The following is a 21,779-nucleotide window of genomic DNA, read 5'->3' as shown; positions in this document are numbered from 1 at the left end:
ATTACTTCTACTACTACCACTGTTATTACTGTGGTGTGTGTGTGTGTGTGTGTGTGTGTGTGTGTGTGTGTGTGTATGAATGCACATGTCATAATGCATGTGTGGAGGTCAGAGGACAATTTGAGAGTCAGTCCTTTTCTATCTGCATGTGAGTTCTGGGGACTGAACTCGGGTCCCCAAACTTGCACAGCAAGCGCCATCCAGCCCCAGAAAAATAGTTTTCAAAGTGGCTCCAGGACACTAGCTGAAGTCTGTTGTTCATCTATTGTATTTTCTGTTGAATGAGTGAAGAACACTGAAGCCCTGAAACAAACACAAACACAACAGAAAGCAGCTCCATGAATCGAGACAGAGAAAACACGAAGTCTGGCTTCATCCACCCTGGTCCCTTGGTTCTGAGCAAGAGGCCTATCTCTCCATGCCTCTGTTGCTTCTTTTGGAAAAGCAAGATCATCTAGTGACTCTCCCTGTCCTCCACCTCCAGGGTCCCAGGTGACAGAGAACAAACAGGGCTTTATAATCTTAAGTCGGCTGTGTGGGCTTTATTTCACTACTCCTGCCCAAGTGGCTCCCCCAAGAGATGCTCCAAGCAGTAAAACAAAAGATACAACAAATGACAGGGCAGAGCCCAGGGTAGGAGTTGTGACAGGGTACAGAGCCCAGGGTGGTAAGAACAGCAAGTGAAAAGGAACAGAGACCTGGGTAGGGGAGCTATGCTGTGGCTTATGTGTGCCCCCCAAGAGTTCAGGCACTGGAAACCTGGTCCCCAATGTGGTGATATTAATGGGAGGTGACATCACCTGTAAGAGTGAAGTCACAGAGACAGGCTCTAAGGAGAGGAAGGAGGTCCCTTTCTGGGACCTTGGAAGCTCTCTGGCTCCCAATATCACCATGAGATTTTCTTCAGCAAAACCCTCTATGATTCCTACTGACCTGAGCCTGCCGTGAGAGCCCTCAGGCTCTCACAGCCCCGAACCTCCAGAGCTATATGCCAACTAAATATCTCGTGTTCAAGAAGCCCCTCCTCAAGCATCTCACAGCAGTGGGCACCAGAGCAATACAAGTTAGGAAGACCAAGTCCCTGTCCCTTAGCCACTGGCCTCCTCCCAGGCTTCCCTTCCTGCCTGTGAGGTGAGAGAGCACAGGGCCTTGTGAACTCCCCGTTTTCCTAAGCAGCTGGATCTTTCTCCAGTGATCCAGGTTTCCCCATTTAGCAGGAGTAAGTCAGGCATTCTATCAATATAAAGCTAAGACTCTACTTCCCACTGGGATAAAAAATGACAAAGCATCCCTGGCCAATAGCAAGTCCCCAGTGTTCGGAGACCTGACTAGACATGGAAAACCCAAAAAACACACCAACCACCACGGTGATGTGCACCACACCTACAGCATCCCTTTCTCATCAATGCACATTTCTGGACCAGCCCTCCCAGCCACAGTGGCAAGACCCGAGTTCTTACAGCCCCAGTGATGGCGGAGTTACCTGGACCCTCAGCCTGAGGACCTTCAGCCATGTCTCCAAATGTCTGCAAGATTCTGACACTGCCAGCCACACCTGGAATTTACTTGAGATGTTTCTTGCACACACATCACTTCACTTCCTTGGTGTCCAGAGTATGGGACACACATACATACATACATACATACACATATACATACACACACACACACACACACACACACACACACACACACACACACACACACACACACACGACAGACTTGGCAGGAAACAAGTTTAGCAGGATGCACATTCTAGGGCATGTGGGTTTTGCCAGCTGAGAGGTGTCAACATGAGACAGGCTGATGACAGGGTTATATGCAGGGCTTCCTCAACCTATGGAGTCAGTGAGGTCCCAGAACCCTTGCAGGAGCCAAGGGTGATACTGGGGGTGGTTAGAACATAGAACTGGGAAAGCTATGAGTCCTACAAATGACACCATAATCAGCACTCAGATGCCCTGTCCACACCAGGCCTCTGGGCATTCATCCAGAATTCAACCACTTCACCCTGGAATGTTCCACGTCAAAGGCACCACAAGGCAAGAATTTCTTATGGGGTGCCATGTTCAGGCTCGAGAGGCCCTCAGACCTAACACAAAAGGCAGGGGACCTGCCCCAAGCCTCCCCAGCTGACAGTATGGGATAGAAAATGCCCTGAGCAGCAGCAGCCTTTAGACTGTGTCTGATTTCTAAATGAAGGATGTTCATCTCTCCATTCACAGCGGGTTAGTAACGGTCCAGCCTTCTCTAGGTCATATGCTACGGCACAGAACTTAAGGGCAGAACAGACTTTTGGGACACTCATTTCTGTGGCCTTGGCCTGAGTGTGGGAAGTGGGGTGAGTATGAGAAAGGGAGGCCAAGCACTCAGCAGCCGACTTCACCCTCTCCCTGCTGCGGCCCTGACCCACACAGCAGACGCTGAGAAAGCATGGCGGGCACTCTTACCCAGAGCTTCCCATCATAGTAATAGGCCCCCAGGAGCTTCACGATGTATGGGTGATCACAGGTGGCCAGGATCTCAATCTCCACAATGTAGTCTTCCAGCTCCTCCTCGCTCTTGGTCTCGATGACTTTGGCTGCTGCCAAGGCTCCAGTCTCCTTGTTTTTGGCCTGCAATGTGGAGACATGGAAGGTTACAAGACAGACTGGGCAGGATACATCCCTAGAAGGCTTCTTAGCCCCCATACAAGTGTGAAAACAAAGGTGGATATCCAAGGATCTGTGACACTGACTGACCTGGCACAGACATTTTCTGACTGGCCAGGGCATACAAGGTGTCAACACAGGGGAGCTCAGACCAGAAAGACCATTCTATGTGTTTAGTAAGATACAACCATACTATGGAAAAAATACAAGAATATCCTAGTGCGCGCGCACACACACACACACACACACACACACACACACACACACACTTTATAGTACAAAAATGAAAAGAAAGAAAAAGAACAAAAACTCTGAGGAAAACCTCCTGACATCCGGCCAGGAAAAACCTGAAATGGAGACTCACAAGCATGCATTGTCACTGTGTGCTGTTTAAGGTTCATGTGCATGCATCTACACGCATCACAGTACAACTGCCTCCTGGCTACGTGTCACCTGGGCAGAACACTGCCTTCTCTTCTAATGAGAAGGAGACTGAAAGCTTTCTCCAGCTAGGATGACAGTCAGGAAACGGACACTTAACAGGAGCTTCTGAGGATGTGGAAACGGAGAACTACAGTGGTGCAGGACAGCAGCGAGCGACTGGTACAGAGTTCCCTACCCCCCCAGACCAATGCAGATGCTGCACTCCCACTACAGGTTCAGAGCCAAAGGAGCCTAGAGTAGGGATTCCAGCTTTCCAGCACACCGCACTGCATCCACCACAGCCAAGGGTGGGACCCACCGAAGGGCCACCAAAGAAACTAACACATACATGCAATAGGTTGGTGTTCCACCATGAAATGTCACAACAGTAACAAATGAGCCTTGAAAATGCTGTTCTCTGGGGCTGGAGAGATGGCTCAGAGAATAAGAACACTGGCTGTTCTTGCAAAGAACCTGGGTTCAGTTCCCAGCACCCACATGGTGGCTCGCAGCCATCCATAATCCATGGGAGGGAGATTCAACGCCCTCTTCTGGCCTCCTCGGGCACTGCATACGTATAGTGCACAGACATACATGAAGGCAGGCAGGAAGGAAAATAATGGTCTCTAGTCTAAGTGAAACAAGCCAGGCACAAAAGCTAAATACTTTATAATTCCATCCAACTCACCTACAGAGGTCATCAACAGAGACAGAAACTCAAATAGAGGTTACCAGAAACTGTGTGGGGGGTGGGGTGGCCACTTATGGGATCCAGAATTTGTTGGAGATGATTTAAAAACAAAAAACCTTGGGCCAGACATAGTGACACAGGCCATGAATCCAGGACGCAGAGGCAGGAGGATCTCTGCAAGTTTGAGGATAGCCTGGCCTACATTGTGAGTTCCAGGATATATTAGACAATGTCTCAAAAATAAAATAATAAAACAAAACCTTGGAACATAGACAGCGGTGAAAGCTCATGGACTTATTTAGGAGCTGTAGGCCTTGGAAAAGCAAATGTGATAAACAGGATATTAACTCTATTTTGCCAAAATTCCAAGAAGAAAGTGGGAAATAAACAGAATGGTGGAGGCAGTGCCACACTCCACCTCACAAGGGGGCCCCAAATCAGGACACAAGACTCACACACAACTCCCTTTGTGTCCTTCAAGCTGCAAAGGATGCTACTACAACCTTTACCCTCTCTACCCCGTGCTCACAAGGGCCCATTCCCAGTGTTGATAGAGGACACAATATGATGACAAGGCCCTACATGCCAGCAGCTGCTTTTTACCAAGCACAGCGGCAGTGGATACTCCAGGGCCATGAACACCGGTGCTCCACCCATGCCTTCTTGGGGGTGCCGTGCCTCACACCTACCCTGACCTCTGACCTTAGTTGACACTTCTGCACACTCAGGACAGTTCTTCCTGTGCATCTTCAGCCCCTGGGTGACAATACACATTCACCCACAGGGTCAGGGCACAATGACCTGCAGCTCTAAGTGACAATACACATTCACCCACAGGGTGAGGGCACAGCAGCCTGCAGCTCAGACTCCTGCTGCAAGGTTTTGAGAAGCAAGGCCAAGTTCAGAGAGGGGACACACATGCCTGGAATTTGCACCTGAGTCATTTATCATCACGGATTCTCTACATTCTCTAGGGCAGTGGTTCTCAGCTTTTCTAATGCTGTAACCCTTTAATACAGTTTCTCATGGTGTGGTGACCCCCAACCATAAAATTATTTTGTTGCTACTTTCTAACTGTAATTTTGCTACTGCTATGAATCATAATGAATCTTTGTTTTCTGATGGTCTTAGGTGACCCCTGTGAAAGGGTCACCAGCTTCCTCTCAAAGAGGTCACAAACCACAGGCTGAGAACCGATGCTCTAGACTATACAAGTCCATACAATCTCCAGCACACTGAGAAGCCTCTGTAACCTGATGACCTTTGCTACACCTTGAACAAGACCCATATAAGGTGACACTCAGACAGCCACCCTTTCCCTGGCCTCGGAATCAAGGTCTAGATGGAGAGGTACCACCAATCCTGCTGAGAGGGACCAGGTGGCTGCTTATGATGGGTGTGGCCCAGAAGGCACCAACCTGAGAGGGAGCCTTTGCAAAGGAAGTGGTAGGGAGGATGCAAAAGGCATTTTCCTGTCTTTTCTCAGCTCGGGTCCTGTCTAAGCTGCCAAGAGGCCCAGGCCCCATACAGTGATCAGGACAGTTCATTTATGGGGGGCCAGGGTTTGCTCACCCTTGGCTTTTGCTCCTGAAGTGTGCTAATTCAGTTACTATCTCAACTATCCTCCAGGGCAGTGCAGTTAGAAAGGGAGACTGAGGTAAAGCCCCAAGAGCAAAGTAGCAGGGTGGGTCTGGACCCCTGAAAGCCTGCTCCCAAGCCTGCACACTCCCACTGACCAGTCTTCCTCCACCAAAGTTTTTTGTTTTTTGTTTTTTTTTTTTTAATTCAGAACAGAGTCATGAGACCTCCAGCACCCAGCCCAGGAGCCCAGATCAGCAGGGTGTGTGTGTATTCGGGTGTGTGTGTGTGGGGGGTCCTTTTTCTCTCAACTCAATTTTGAATGCTTTTTCAGAACATCTTAAAAACCTATTAAATGAGCAGCTAGAGTCTCTCTCTCCTAGAAGAGAAGTTGGGACTTGGAGAGGCAGAGAGGAAGGGTGAGGCCTTAGGGGGTGGCAGATGGAGGGTGAGGTGACCACAGCACCTCAACCACAATGAGCTAGGCAAAATCCACTCGTTTACAACAGCCTTTTGGTGCCGAGAGTTCTGGTGAAGAAGGCTGCATGTCACCTTTTCCTGAGTTTCTTGAAAAAAATATGTTTTCCTATAAATGTCGGGGAGGGGACTGTCTTCCAGGATTGCACAGGACCTGCTTTGCCCACACTATAAAAGCAACACTGACCAAAGGGCTGGGCCTTCAGCAAGGAGCCAGTGTCAACACCAAGACTGCTCAGTCAATGCCCAGTGCCTCGCTCAGATTTCAGAAGCCAGAGCCCACCAGGGAGGGGCCTGTGCAGCCACTGTGCCAAAACCAAATTCCTTAAAAGTCTGGCTGAAGCAACAATCCATTCCCAAAAGGCAGCAGAGGATGTTGCAACAGCAATGATTTAAAAAACAAAAAACAAAAAACAAAAAACAAAAAAACAGCCGGTGCTGACCACTGCCACTCAGACCTGGAAGGCAAATACCATTCTCAGGCAATGGAGGAGGAAGCTGCGATTCACAGGCGTGTGACTTTTGAAGGCCACATCTGTCACAAGCTAAAGACCAATGACAAGCACATCCAGCACCAGGCACTCACAGCAAGGGGGGCCTTGACAGGTGCAGGCATTGAGCAGGGCAGGCACTGGCTACATGCCTACTTCCCAGATGGCAGACTGAGGGAAGGGGAGGATGGAGTCCAGGACTGTGGTCTTGACTTGGACCTTGCGTTCAAAGAGAATGCTGTGCTTTCTGGAGACTTCTCGTTTGCTTGTGTGACTGTCTGTTTTATGTAGAAGAAAATGGATGATTAGGTACTTGGTAAAATAAGCCCATCCTGGCCAACAGAATGAGACCCATAAAAGAGAAACCATATGTTCAGAGGGCTGAAGCCAAGTCCAAGGTCAGATAGCTATAACGAACAGCCTCGGGCCCCTGGTGTCTCAAAGTCCTTGAACCAAACTGCTTTCCAGAGTTGCCTATGCAGTCGGCATGATTCCTCCCTGGGCCTCCATTTTCCTTCTCTACAGCTGGAGGGTGGGGCATGATGCCCAAGCTCTCTCTGAGCTATGGGGAGAGCCTGAAGAGGGGTGAGGGTCTAACAAATGAGGTGCACTCGGAGGTGAGCGGGCACACAGCACATGGGATCAAGGCTTCCGAAGTCCAACTTCATCAGTAAGTGCTGAGGCCAGGCCAGGGGTGAGGGGGATCCCCAGCCCTGCTAGTGGCTGGCGGTCTCTAACCTTGGAGCCCACACCCTTGAAAGCACAGTGGCCACTTGTGTTTTCTGGCCTAGACACTCAGTGGGAACAATCCTTCCCGTTGTGACAGCCTGGGGCCCAGCCTAGAGGAGGTGGGGCCATCCTCCCCGTCTAGCCGGGAACCCTGCCCTACCCCAGTGGTGCAGCAAGCCATTTCAGGAGCTGGGGGATTACTGAGACCTGGTAACATGGAAGCCAGCAGAGGACAGGCCCCAGACCCTTCCCTTCTCTGGCTGCCAGATGACCACTTGGTCCCTTCCCTTCCCAGGAAATGGCTGATATCCCAGAATGCAGCCAGGCCTTCAGCCTCAGCTTTGAACTCTACATCCCTGACTCCCAAAAAAGAATGCAGAGACCCAATCCTAGCATAGTGGCTGAAGGAGAATGGGGTGCAGAAGACAAGGGCCTTGGAGCCTCTGCAGCTGCCTGGAAGAGTCCTGGGGCACCCCATTCCCACTGTTCATGCAAAACTCTACTGTCTTTGGGAACTGCCTCACTCAGTCCAAGGATCCAGAAGAGCTGTGACTCGACTCCCTGGTCCAGCTGCCCATCCAGGACCAACCAGTCAGAGTCAAGCTTTGTCACAGTTACTGGTTCAGGGTTGGGCATGTGACCTGAGGTGGGCAAACTGTCTCTGAATGGTTTCTTGTTTGTTTTTGGATTTTTTTTTTTTTTTTTGCATTTTCTTAAGGTGACCAACAAAGCAGCTTTCTCTTTCTCTAGGGTGGCTAAACTGGCAGAGTGGAAGGGTGGGGACCTGTGGACACTGCCCACACCTTCCTGGCCTTTGTGTTAGGGTTTGGACGTAAGGCTCATGCATGTTAGACAATGGCTCTACCACTGAATTATGTGTCCCTAGTTCTTCATTTTCACCAATTTAAGGTGAGTTTTGGTTTTCTGTCATGTGTATGTGTGTATGGTATGTGTGTATGTGTTTGCATGTGTGGACACATGTGTTTATACATGCATGCAAAGGCCTGCAGTTGATGTTGGGTGTTTTTCTAATCTAGCCAGTTTGCCTGATGGGGCTGCCTGGCTCCAACTCCCATAGGCTTTTAAATGGGTAGTGCAGACCAAGTGCTTACCCTGAGCCATTGGCTCTGGGTTTGTTTTTGGTATTGATCAGGGTGCTGGGGATTGAACCCAGGGCCTTAGACAGTGTAGGCAAGCATCCTACCATTGAGCTACATTCCCATACACGACAGTCCACCTTGTCACATCTTCAGAGAGTCTCCTGGGGGGGGGGTATAGACAAGACAGAAGCAGGGCCCACAGAAGGAGAAGGCAGAGTGCTGAGGACTACACAGCACCGGGGCCAGCTGTCCCCAATGGTGCTGCCTTTAGATTTCTTGGTTATGTGAGACAATAAACTCCTCTGGGGACTCATGTCATTCGCTACCAAAAAGGAAATGAGTCTCCCATGTGGGGATGTTCTCACAGAGAGCACCAACCACATGTGTAATGAGGGCCATCTCCACTGCCACTGTGACCACACAGAGGGACAGTCACAAGATGACCTGAGATCTGGGGACCACCATGGCAAGTATGACTAAGACCACAGGCAAACTGAAACCACAGGACTATCCTGACAAAAGAATCCTCTAAAAAAGTGAAACGGATTGCTGTACACTTATTAAATTAGCAAAAAACAAGCAGTAATGACCGGATGCCGGCGAGTATGTTGTATAGAAGTCCTCATTACAGATGAGGATATAAACAGCTTCAGTCTTTGAAGCAATAACCAGCCACAGCTGCTCTGTTTTGTTTGAAACAGGTTTGAAATACCCTTTAAGCCTATTATCCCTCATTTCTGGGAATTTAGAGCCAAGAAATAAAGACAACAAAAGAACCGTACAAGATCACACTCGTAGCCCATAACAACGGAAATGAGGTAGGAGCGGCCTAAATGCTCAGTGGTGAGAAAACTATTAAATTGCTTTAATGGGACATTAGCAACCCTTTAACACAGTAAGTGAACAATCTAGCAATGAGGAAAATCAGCAAGGCCATCAGAGTAACAAAACTGGATAATGAAATTGCCCTCGGGAAGCGTGCATGCCTACAGATAGAGATGAGCTGAGGACAGGCCACAGAGAACAAGTGGTTTCCATCCCATGCCGGCTGGAGTCCCGGGGAGGGTCAGGGGGTGGAAAGGAGACAAGTCCTGCACAGGTGAGCACTTGCCCACACCTGGCCATACAGGGTCTTAACAGGCTGGCAGAAGCAGACAGCTGGAGCTGAGCTGCCCAGATGGCTGCCTAGCTACCTAGGGAAGTGTAAATGAATAGGGATAAAATGAAGTGAAACTTGAGTTCATCGGTGAACTCATTTGCCGTGTGCCAAATGCTTCCTGACCAAGAAAAGGTAACTTCCATACCAAAAGGAACACAGCAGACACACAGGGCAGTCTCACGTCTGTAGAAAGTACCAGTGGATACGACACTCAGGCTTTAACTCCCAGCCCTCCCTCTGGAGAAGGAAGTGTCCCCTCAGAGGTTAGAGAATTTCTTCAATGTCCCAGGCTCCAGAAAAGGTTTCTTTTCCAGAAAGAGAAGAAGGATGGGGGTGGTAAGACACTCCCACCCCTAGACAAACTGCTACTGCTGAGCTCTCCTAGCAACCTGGCTAGGCCTCAGGGTGTAGGCAACATATTCCAACTGACCTGTCCTGTTCCTCTTTGTGTGGGTAACAGCTATAATCTGGAGCAGGCAAGGTTAACGGTTTCTACATTCCTGTCTCTGGACACTGAGGGTTGTGCTGGGCATGTGTCAAATGAGGTTCAGGCCACTGGAACCAGTGGATCTTGGTTTGTGTCACACACAAGGATGCAGGGAATGGTATTGAGCGCCGGCAAACATAGGAGGGCTATGGTTTATGAAGTGGGGAGAGGGGTCCGGCTCTGGAGGGACCAGGTCGCAGAAGAAATGGCTACATGCAAGGAAAAGACTAGTATCTATTCGAGAAGGGGACCAGGGACAGTAGCCCTAGAGGCTAGTTACAGCAGAGGGGAGCTAGGATAAAGGCTGCAAGCCCAGCAGCCAGGAATAGGCAGGGAAATAAAAGAAAAACAAACAAACACCTAAGGGGTCTGCCAGAGTGGCAGCCTGTGGGCACAAGATGAGAAAGTCCTACAGCAGGTCTTCAGACGCAGGACACTGAGCACTGGCCTTGGCCCAGCACAGGCCCAAGAGGAATGGAGACGTAAATCATTTCCTTCTGTAGGGAAGAAAAGGAAAGCTCAGAGAGCGGAAGAGACCTGTCCCAGGTCTCACAGCTAGAAAGGTGGCTGCCAGGGCTTGAACTCAGGTCTGGCTCTCTGCCCAGGTCATTACTTTAGTAGGCAACCACCTCCAGTATCTCCATCCAACAGCACTGAGCCCCAATCCCCCTTCACCATCTCTTGCTCCACTGCCTACAAGCACAACACTGAGGGTGAAATCAGTGGCTCCCTGAAGCTGACCAGACACAGCCTGAGCTCCCTGGCCAGCAATCCAGATCCTGAGCCCTTATTAGGGCTTTCACTACAGGCTGCTGGTGCTACAGTCATGTGCAACTCAGACCTGAGTTGGCAGTGAGTTATGAAAGGCCAAGCCCATGTCTGATTCCTCTCAGCCTACACCCCACAGAGCCTGGCACAGAACAGTCAAGAAATTGGGTGGGGAGAACAGGGAGGGAGCCTGGAAGATAGACGTGAGGGAGTATGGATGGATGGGGTGGATGAGTGGGTGGGAGGATGGATGCAAATGAGCAGTGCGGTGGTTTGAATGAGAATGGCCCCTACAGGCTCATAGTTTGAATGCCTGGTCCCTAGTGGGTGGAACTATTTGGGAAGGATTAGGAGGTGTAGCCTTATTGGAGGAAGTTTCAAAAGCCCATGCCATTCCCAGTTAGCTCCCTCTAGCTCTGCCTTGTGCTTGCAGATCAGATGCAAGCTCTCAGCTATTGCTCCAGCCCCATGCCTGCCTGTGGCCATGCTCTCCACCATGACGGTCACTGACTCTAACCCCCTGAAACTGTAATTCTCCGGTAGATTCTTTCTTTTATAAGTTGCTTTGGTCAATGTGTCTCTTCATAGCAATAGAAAAGTAGCCAAGACAGGGAGCAGGAGGGTAGTTAAGCAGACAGGTAGGTAAGTAGATGGGAAGGAGAGAGGAAGGGTATGTCTGCCCTCCCTACAGAGAAATGAGATAGTCCGCTTAAGAGACGACCAGAAAGTGGTCAGAGTCCATGTCCTCCTGGCTCTCCATTCGTCCTGTTCTAGTTTTGGAAGATGGCACCCACTCCACTTGCCTGAGAGGAGCCAATGCCCCTAGCTGTGCCAGGACATACACAGTTAACCAGTCCTGCCAAGTCGAGAACCACTTCCCGATCAGTATGTGCCCTGCCAAGCTTTAACTCAATGACAAATGAGCCAGCCAAGTTTCAGAAGTGACACTTGAGGATGGCAAAGATTATGCAGCATAAAAGCAGAGAAGTGACAGTCTCACAGACGCACATTCAACACTCCCTTGGAGGAGAGGCCTGGTGGGCCATCCTGGCACAGCCAGGAAATGCTAAGTCTCTGGGCCTTTTTGGCTTGGGACCAAACCCAAACAGGATCAGCCTCAAAGATACCAAGCCGTGGCCTTGGCGGAGAAGCCGGGCAACCCATCCAACTTGGCCAGGCATGTGGGAACCTTTGGATTCCAGCTTTCCAAACATGGCGAGGAGTCCAGCCCCAAGATAACATTGATAATGGAGGGAAAGGTGGCCATGGTTCTCCCTCTTCCGGGGAGACAGAGCTCCCATCTTTGCCAGGCTGCCTCCTGCCTGAAGGAAGAATGTGAGGGAGACTGTGCTGTACTTTATAATAGCATTTCATTTAATCCCAATAACTCAGGGACACTTTGACTCACTCATCTTCCTGTCCCAGACCTCTAGGCGTTATAGTTAGTGCATCACTGTTGTTTTGTAATCAACAGTACTTTCCATTTCCATTATTTTCTATTTTTCTAAAAATAACACAAGTACACAAAAAAAAATCCTAAAAATAGACTGGCATAAAAAAGAAAATCAAAATAACAGCATCTCAGAGACGCTGCTCTCTGCATCTTGTATGATCCCTCTACCCATCCCTCCATGGCACCACCGTCCCAGGCTGACACCCTCAGCTGTGTGACTGTGGTAATTAGAGTGACCCCTTCGTTCCTCACTCTCTACCTTTCTACACTGAGGACATGAAGAGCACCTGCTTGAGAGTATCCACTGAGCTAACCTAAGAATAGTGTTTAGAACAGGCCCAGCCCAAAAGGACTCAATGGTATACTCTAACTTCTCTACATCTTAACTTCTTTATGTTTTAATTAGTATACAATAATTTTATGTATTTATAGGGTTTAGTGAGACTTCTCAGTACAAGTGTAGTATGTGACAACCCAGCTGTCTGCATGTAAATCATCTCAGCCACTTACCACTGCTACTATGTGTTAGAAACATTCAAAAGCCCTCTATGGAGCCAGGTAGCAGCACACGTTTTTAAACCCAGTACCCAGGAGGCAGGGGCAGCTAGGTCTACATGGAGAGTTCCAGGACAGCCAAGGATTATAAAGTTAAACCCTGCCAAAACAAACAAAAACACTGCACAGGTGTGGTGGCACACACCTTTAGTCCCAGCACTCAGGAGGCAGAGGCAGGTGGATCTCTGTGAGTTCAAGGCCAGCCTGGTCTACAGAGAAGTTCCAGGACAGGCTCCAAAGCTACACAGAGAAACCCTGTTTTGAAAAAACAAAAAAGAAAGAGAGGAAGGAAGGGAGGAGAGGGAGGGAGGGAGGGAGGGAGGAGGGAAGGAAGGAAGGGGAAAGAAAAACAACAACAACAATAAAAATGTACAGCAAGTGTGATGCTGCCTGTACTCCTGGCACTGGGCAAGCAAAGGCAGCAAGACTGTGCTGAGTTCTGAGGCTAGCCTAGACAATATAGTGACACTCTGTCTCAAAATGCTGGGTTTTGTTATTCTAAAATAAATACTCACTCATGAAAGAGAATCTAAAAAGAAAAAAAAATAGAATGGCACTGCGCGCACACACACACAATCTCAAACACACATACACACGTGCACGCACACACGTGTGAACATACACACGCACACACATCATTACCCATCACCACCATAGCAACAGTAGAGCATTTCAAGCTGCTTCTCCTATCCAGCCTCTCTCTGTACCCATTAGACAACCTCTTTCCACCTGGGGGAGAGTTCCTGGGATCCCAGGCACAGGGAACTAGCATCCTTCTCTCTCATTCTATGAGATCAAGTCCTCCAGCATTCACATGTCACATCATCAATAATCTCAGAGCACAAAGCACTCCCAGCATCATCTTCAACAGCAGCTAGCTAGTCTACAGAACAGCTCCAGACGCTGTGGACTAGGTCAATGATGGCAGCCAGGGCTGTGAACACTTCACTGTGATACTCAGTCACAGTCCTCAGCCCCCTCAGATTTCCTGTGGTTTCAGAAGGTAAGTAGGGCCCTAGAGGAGAAATTCTTCAGAAAGAGACCAAGACTCTGTAAAGGTAAGGGGCCACCATGTCAGAAGCACACACCAGCCTGGACAGCAGCACCCACTTTAAAAGGTCAAGAGTGGGTCTGGGATCCCACAAAAGGCAATCAACAGCTTTCCATAAAGGAAAATAGAATCAAGCCAGACCCAACACTGGTTCCTCCTTCCAGGACAGTCAAGCTGCCTCTCTGATACCCAGGGTGCTCTCACCCACCCTAGACTCTCCCACCATGGGGCAGCCACAGAGCTGGGGCCTTGGTGAATCTACAGAAGCTCCCCAAGGCTCTGGTGGCCTTCTGATTTGGGTTGTTCGCTGTGCTGGGGACGGAAGCTTAGGCCTCATGCACACCCCAGCTCCAGGGTGGCCTTTATCTCCACTGAATCGTGTTTATCTTCATACCACAGAAAGCAGTAAACACACGCTGACCCCAGGAACCTTCATGGCATCTAGCCAGAGCAGTCTCAGCACAAGTGACGACAGGCCATGAGGGACCTTCAGAGAATGTGCCTGTCACTCCCCAGGAATCCACAATCATCTGAAGTCTAAGTCCAGACTCAGGAGAAAGCCTTCAGAAATAGCCCAAGACTCAGAGCAAAGGTGGGAAGACTCCTGAGGACAAACAGGGTGGCACGCAGGTGCAGAGGGGTCACCATGTCAGAAGCATACCAGCTTGGACAGCAGCACCCACGATAAAAGGCCAAGAGTGGGCAACAACAGTTGCCAACCTGGCTTTCTCTGTGCTAGAAGCAGCTGCTGGGCTAGCCCCATTGCTCCACAGAGGCAAGTCCTGCTCTGATTTGAGTTCACAGCCAAAGGGCTATGTAAATGGCTCAACAGTTAAGCACACATACTGCTCTTGCAGGACCACAAAAAAGTTCAGCTCCCAGGCTCACAACCACCTGTAAGTCCAGCTCCAGAAGATGCAATGTCTTCTTCTGGCCTCTTCTGGCACATGCACTCATGTGTACGTGAGTACACACACACACACACACACACACACACACACACACACACACACACACATAAAAATATTATTTTTTATTAATTAATTAGTTTATTAATTAATTAATTGTGACGATAGAGAGATTGTTCAGTGATTAAGAGCATTTGTTGCAGAGGACCCATGTTCAGTTCCCAGCACCCACTTGGTGGTTCACAACCACTTGTAACCCCAGTTCCAGGGGATCCAGCAGGCATGCAGGTGGTACATGCACATGCATGCAGGCAAAACATTCATACACATAAAGTAAAATAAATAAGACTACAGATGTTTTTGAATAATTTAAATCAATCTTAAACAAACAGAGCTAAGGGTGAGGTGGCTTATACAAGGTCACAAACACAGTGACAGTATAGAGAAAGCCAAGAGCTGAACCCTGAGTCTATGCTGTGTGCCATTTGCCATTTGCTCTTCCATTCATTCTAGCTGTTATCTGAGCATCGTGTGTGTGTGTGTGTGTGTGTGTGTGTGTGTGTGTGTGTGTGTGTGTGTGTGTGTGTGTGTGTGAAACATTTAAAGCCTCTCTACTAACAGCTCTGAAATACACTAGTGACATCAGTCACCATGGCCAGTCTGCTGAGCTCCATGCAGAGAAATCATTCCTTGCATCCAACTGCATCCTGTCCAGTTAACTACCCTCTCTCCAGTCAACCTGCTTTGCCCCAGGGACTTTATACCTACTGGAAAGGGCAAAAGGACATAGGAAATGTACAGGGGAGACCCACGTGGTTCTGAATTCAGAAAGGGAGAGCCCTGACTGAGGTGAGATGGGTAAACTCAGAATGGGAGAAGCTGGCTGCCAGAGCATCCATGACTGATGCAATAACAGGGGACCCTTTGCAAGGGTCCCTGGGTCACATGCCTTCCTTCAGCATTTCTTGGAGGCCAGAATCCCATCCCCCACCCCACCCCCATCTTCTCCACCAGACATCTCCTCCATCCAAAGTCCCATCTCTCCACCTCCGTATGGAGGAAGAAGAAAAAATGAAACAAGGAGAAGCAGAAGTGAAAAGGGAAGGGAGAGCAGAGCGGGAGGTGCCTGTGGAGGGAGGGCTGGAGGCCCCTTGGGGTGTATCTCCCCAAGACAGGTCCTGCCTCTCAGCCACCCCACCCACCCCCCGGGCCCAGGAGAACCTTCCTCATCTTCTGCCCTCAGAGGCCCCAGCCACTTCCTCTGCCGTCCTGCCCATCACCACTTCCTCTGCAGGGGAGGCCACCATCAAATCCACTTGAAGCAGGCTCTGAAAGAAGCTCATGTTTCTAGACACAGAACCCACAAGGCCATGAGGAGACATTACAGAGAAGCAACCTTCTCTAAGATAACCTTTGGCTTTCCTTCTAGTCTCTGCAGGAGAAAGGTACAGGCCCCTGGCCAGAAAGACAAAGGATTGAGTCCCAGTCCTGCTATGAAAAGGTTGTGGGACACTGAAAATGCCACTGGACATCTCTGAGCCTCTGTCTAGCATGTATAAAATGAGGGGACAATCCCCTGCCTTTCTGAAGGATAAGAGAAGAAAAAATGGTGGACAATAGCAACTAAGTTAGCTAATCCTCCCTAGGAAACCGGCAAGCTTGATACACACAGGCACAGGTAGTCAAGAAACTATTCTAAGATTGAACAGTGGCTTGAGCTTTCATAGTGTCCCAGACACTGATGACTGACCACAGGCTGTCACATTTCATCCTTCAAGGACTCTGTCTAGTTACATCATTCCTGCTGCCTTCGTAGTGAGTAAAAAGCAGGTAGAGGTGAGCCATTTTTCTCAGCCCACACCACCCAGGACGAGGGGAGCCTGGTACTCAGACCAACTCCTACACCATCTTCAATCCCTGGCAAAAGTTCCACCCACACCCCAAATCCCCATCTCACCCTCTCTTCCTCCCCCTCAGCACACACCTCCTTTGCAGACTGGTGGCCCTGCACTAGGTATTTACCAGTCCTAGGCTCTGACCTAAGGCTTAACCACACCTCCAGTGGGAATTCCTCCACCCCACCAGTCTCCATACAACGGCCAATCTGACCCAGCCTTCATTATTCATGGCATGGACAACCACAGTTGGGACCCAAGGAACCTGGCTGCATCCTCAGGCAAGTCATTGCCCCTCTCTGGTCATTATTGTCCCCTTTCTTCCATCTACAGAGGGGTCCTTTCTGACATTATAGAGGCTGATTCAAAGGCTGATGACAGAAAGGGAGCACCAGGGAGGCAGAGGCAGGAGGATCTCTGTGAGTTCGAGACCAGCCTGGTCTACAACAGTTAGTTCCAGGACAGCCTCCAAAGCCACAGAGAAACTCTGTCTCAAAAAATCAAAACAAACAAACAAACAAAACAAAACAAAACAACAAAAACCCTGTCATATTTAACTTCCTCAGTTCCCATTATGAATGTCTATGTTCCCCTCAAACATCCGAATGTGGAAATCCTAACTCCAAGATGACAGCATTAGAAGACAGGGCCTTTGACCTGGTGATTAGGTTATAAGGACAAGCCTTTGTGAATAGGATGAGTCTTGATAGGAGTAGACTGCAGGGCATTGGGCAGGTCCTTGCTAAACACCAAATCTATGGGAGCCTTCATCTGGGCCTTCCAGCCTCCAGTGCTGTGATCATCACTGTCTGCATTGTATACAGCCACCATATATGGCTATGCAGCCCAAGGAACTAGAAGACACAACCTTGTCCTGACAGAACCCAAGTATGCCCAGCTCAAATGATCAAACCCACTAACCACTGGAAAGAGAGGAGGAGACATGGGCAGGGTGGACCAGAGATGTAGGAGCACGGGGCCAGGCCAACAATGTGGTGTTCAACATGAAGAATACAAATGGGCACCAGAAATCAGGCTAGCCTACACAGATACACACGAGTACAGACAGGGACTCCAGAAGAAAACTAAATGTCTCTCTGATGATGTTTGTCAGATGCTAAAATGGCCACTGTACTACACTATCACATTTTCTAGGAGGTTTGTGTGGCTCTTGTGGCCTGTGGGGCATTTCTGGGGACAACAGCCAGGCTCCCCTGCTCCTACAGATGTGGTCCTGCAAGAACACAAACTAGAAGCTAATGAGATGCTCCCAGAGGAGACCCACCACTGGTCTTCTAGGAGCAATTTCCTGGTTTCAAATGCCAAGGTCAAGTGACACTGGGTTTAGCCTGGCAGGAGTCACACAAACCCACTCTTGGGCAACCAAACTGGCAGTGGGCAACCTGGGTCTCGATGCCTATCCATTTACCTGCACAGCTTCCTCCTCTCTGCCTTCTGATTACCATCTGGCTGCCTTGCCCAGAGGCAGCTTCCTGCTCACCACGGCTCTCTGTTGGTCCCCATGCAAGCTCTCTTGATGGGCAGCTCCCAGCCCACAGTGACTGCTAGAAACTACTCAGACCTCCTGCTGTCCTTTGGTGCAGGCTAACTCTCCTGACAGCTCTGAGGGTGGCTATCTTATCAGCTCTACTCACACATGGGGAAACAGGCTCAGAGGCAAGCCACTCTCGCCTTTTGTCTCTCTGTCACACAGTTGCTAAGTGGGGCGGCCAAGATTTGAATGATCATCTCTCTGATGTCAAGGTTCAATTCTTTTTCTTACGTAACACGTAACACGAGGAGGTGTCAGATGCAGCAAGCCCTCCACATCTGTGGCTTCCACATCCAACCCTGGGTTAAAAACTTTTTTGGGGGGGTAACTGCATCTGTACTGAACATGTACAGACTTCTTTCTGGTCTTGTGTCCCCAGTGATGCAGTGCAGCTACTCACACAGCAACTTCAGTGTTGTGGGATTTGAAGTAATTCAGAGATAACGGAGAGTGGATGGGAAGCTGTGTCAATACTATTCCTACTTTATATGACAATATATGACAAATTACACCCGAGCTTGATCGGGTGTAAGTGTCCCAGGGAGGTTCTGGGACCAATTCCCCAGGACAGTGGAGGTGACTTTACTGCCAGCGGAACTGTATACAGCCATGACCATCTGATTAGCTGGAGCGCTCTGCCTCCCATCTAATAATCCAGAGCATGGGCCACCCACTGTTGTGAACAGTCTTGGCGGCCACAACTTAGATGGGGGTTTCCTGGCATCCAAAGGAAAGTGGACACAAGCTGGGGATACTGAGGACATCTACAAAGCATAGGGCAAGCCCATGATTGTAAACTGAAGTTCTCAGGATTAGAGAGTAGGAGGGAGGGAGGGAGAGGAAGCTCTGCCTGTGTTAATGATTCTGCAAGGCCAAACGACTAAACTTGAAGATTAGGGAGAATTAAAATGTTGCAGACAAAAGAGGAATTATCGTGGGCTATTTTGAGTCCCTTCAAGAACTATCCACTGCCCATCCCTGTTCAAACCTAACATCCCTGCAACTACCAAAGCCAAGAATGTCCTCAGACAGCACCTGAAGCCCACAGCAGAGTCCCCCACTTTGTTGTGACCCTCATACCTGTGGCCCCACCTACACGTTGATTATAACTTACTTTGTTTTGCAACTATAAAAATCTCACGTGACCTCTTCCACAGTAGAGCATAGTATATGGGGAAATCTGGGTCTGTGTTCTGGGCACTGGCACTCATATTTGGTCCCAGGACTAACTTATTCCCTCTGACGTGACAACAGTGTTTTTGTGTTGACACAGTGAAGACTGACCCTGATACCAACGTCAACAGTGCCCAGGCAGAAAGCCCAGGTACCACAGCTGAGCTGCAGGCACCATAGTCATATTGCCTTGTTCCCAGTTAAGTGGCATGTCAAGACCTTCTCAGAAGCAGCACCCAGAGTGTCAACAATCATAAACAATCCTGGCACTGCCCCAAGGGGACCAGGAGTAAAGCTATTCCTCTCTGTGGACGCCTCCTCACAGATAGCTGAGGCACAGAGGAAGCCACTGGCTTTGGGAATAAATGGGGCCAGTATGGAACACAGATTCTACTGTCCTCCACAGCTGCTTCCCTAAGGTACCCCCAGAGGATGGCCCTGGGGCTTTCTTCCTTATCTAGGTAACCTCAAGTGATAGGGATTGTGTGAGCATTAGTGTTCCTTCCATCTAGCCATACTCACACCTACCCTGGCCTATTCTGAGGTTGCCAGAAAATGTCCAATGTGGTAGGAGCTGACCAAGGCCAGCTGCAATGCAGATGGATTAGCAGTAGCAGACCCTTGCCAAGTGCCCCCAGAGAGACAGGGTACTATGACTAGTGAGGAATGGCTCACAATAGCTTGGACTTGAGTTTAAAAATACTAGGCTGAGAGGAAATAAGGTTATTGCCTAGGGGCAGATCTCTTTCCGGAGTAGGAGTAGAACGGGACAGTAGGGGAGGAGAAGGAGGAGGAGGAAGAGGAAGAGGAGGATACAGGAGGCCGGACAGCCCCAGGGGAGCCAGGCGGAAACCCAGGCTTTCCAACTCTGAGGAGCAGCAGAGGAGGTGAAAGAAGGGAAGGCCTGGCCTGGAGGAGCAGAGGTCTCCAGCACAGCCATCCTGGCTCTGCCTAGCCAGGCACAAACAGCTCCCAAAGCCAGCAGAGCCGAGGGCACCTGAGGTCTGGGCTCAGCTGCCAAAGTCCCCTCACTCTCCGGGGATCCACAAAGACTCTGGGGTTGGCTGTTAGCAAGAGAAGGCAACAAAGGGTCTGCCATAAATTTCTATCATTGTATTTTCAAAATCACCCTCAAGCTAGACATATCCTCTAACCCAGTCATTCTTATCTGGGAGTCTAAAATGCCTACAAATGCATTTAAAACATAGAAAGAATTCTCCAAACAAGCTGCTAACCGACCTAGTCAGCTCTGATATGATGCTAACTTTGAAAGTGCCATTTTGTTGCAAGGCCATTGACATGTCAGGGAGCAATTTTATCCTAATGTTACAGTCCAGCTGGCTTAAGTGCCAGGCCAAAAAAAAAAAAAAAAAAAAAAAAAAAGGCAGATGACAGCTGATCAGAGCAAATCCAAGGAGTACAAAATGCATGAGGACACCGCCAAACATACAACAGCACCCCCAAACTATCCTCAAGCTCTGACCTTCCTTCACCCCCTGCTTATTGCCATATTATAGATTTGCTACCCACACCAGGTCAGCCTGCACAGATCTGTGATTCTGAGGAAATGTGTCTTACATGACAGAATATGTAAAGTTCCCACTGCATACCTGACAGGACAAGAACTGATCAATTTCAATTTGTACAGTTTGAAAATAAAATGAAGCCGGGTGGTGGTGGTTCATGCCTTAAATCCCAGCACTTGGGAGGAAGAAACAGGCAGATCTCTGTGAGTTCAAGGCCAGCCTGGCCTACAGAGTAAGTTCCAGGACAGCCAAGGCTATCCAAGAAACCCTGTCTCAATATAAATAAAAACAAACAAATAAATGAATGAAATGTGAAAAGACGGTCAGGCACAATGGCCCATGCCAGTACTCCCAGCCACATAAGGGACTGAGGAAGGAAGACTGCTTGAAACCATAAAGGAGTCTCAGGCCCGCCTGGGAAGCACGAAACAGACACTAAAGTCTAGTCTCAGATACAGATGAGTGGATGTTTGCCCAACGTGCACAAGACCCTGGTTCCAGCACCGAAGAATATAAACACAGTAATCTATGAGACTTAGGGTGACTTTGTTTTTCTTTTCAGTTCTTTTACTCCCCCTCCCACCATCTTGATTTTACAAGTTAACCCTTTTCCAGACAGGGTTTCTCTGTGTATCCCTGGCTATCCTGGAACTCTCTGTGTAGACTAGGCTGATCAGAAATCAGAGATCTGCCTGCCTCTGCCTCCCAAGTATTGGGATTAAAGTCATGGGCAGTAATGCCCAGCTACAAATTAGTCTTTTAGAAGCTTAAAGACAAACACTCGAAGCCAAGCAATCTCCAGAAAGCAAAGAAGTTACCTCAACCACTAGCCTGGCCCTTTCAGGCCTATACTCTGTGGCCCCTCAAAGCATGGGGCACAGGATTAGCCAGCGCTTGCTCACTTGCTCCTCATCAGACTCTGCTGAGAGCAGCACTTTCCACTTCAGAGACTAAACACTTCCTCTCCTCCCTACCCCACCTTAGAGAAGATAAGAACTCAAAACATGTCACCAGCAGCCTTATTTTGAATTCGAGTAATGAACTAGAAACTATTTTCTTTCAGATCCAACTTTCTATCACACAGGAACATGGTGAGAATGACCTTGATGTTG

The 21,779-nt window shown here is 49.1% G+C and overlaps 1 protein-coding gene across 1 annotated transcript in view; it reads right to left on the bottom strand.

The window, feature by feature from the left end:
• Positions 1–21,779, bottom strand: part of Stk10 (serine/threonine kinase 10) — an 89,735-nt gene that overhangs the window by 64,028 nt on the left and 3,928 nt on the right. The window contains exon 2 of the mRNA XM_027425195.2: positions 2,451–2,615. Within this exon, the coding sequence (XP_027280996.1) occupies positions 2,451–2,615 (165 nt within the window). The remainder of the gene's footprint in view (positions 1–2,450; positions 2,616–21,779) is intronic.

The sequence above is a fragment of the Cricetulus griseus genome, chromosome 7 (genome assembly GCF_003668045.3).
Source record: "Cricetulus griseus strain 17A/GY chromosome 7, alternate assembly CriGri-PICRH-1.0, whole genome shotgun sequence".
Taxonomy (NCBI): domain Eukaryota; kingdom Metazoa; phylum Chordata; class Mammalia; order Rodentia; family Cricetidae; genus Cricetulus; species Cricetulus griseus.
This window is presented reverse-complemented; position numbering and strand designations above follow the sequence as displayed.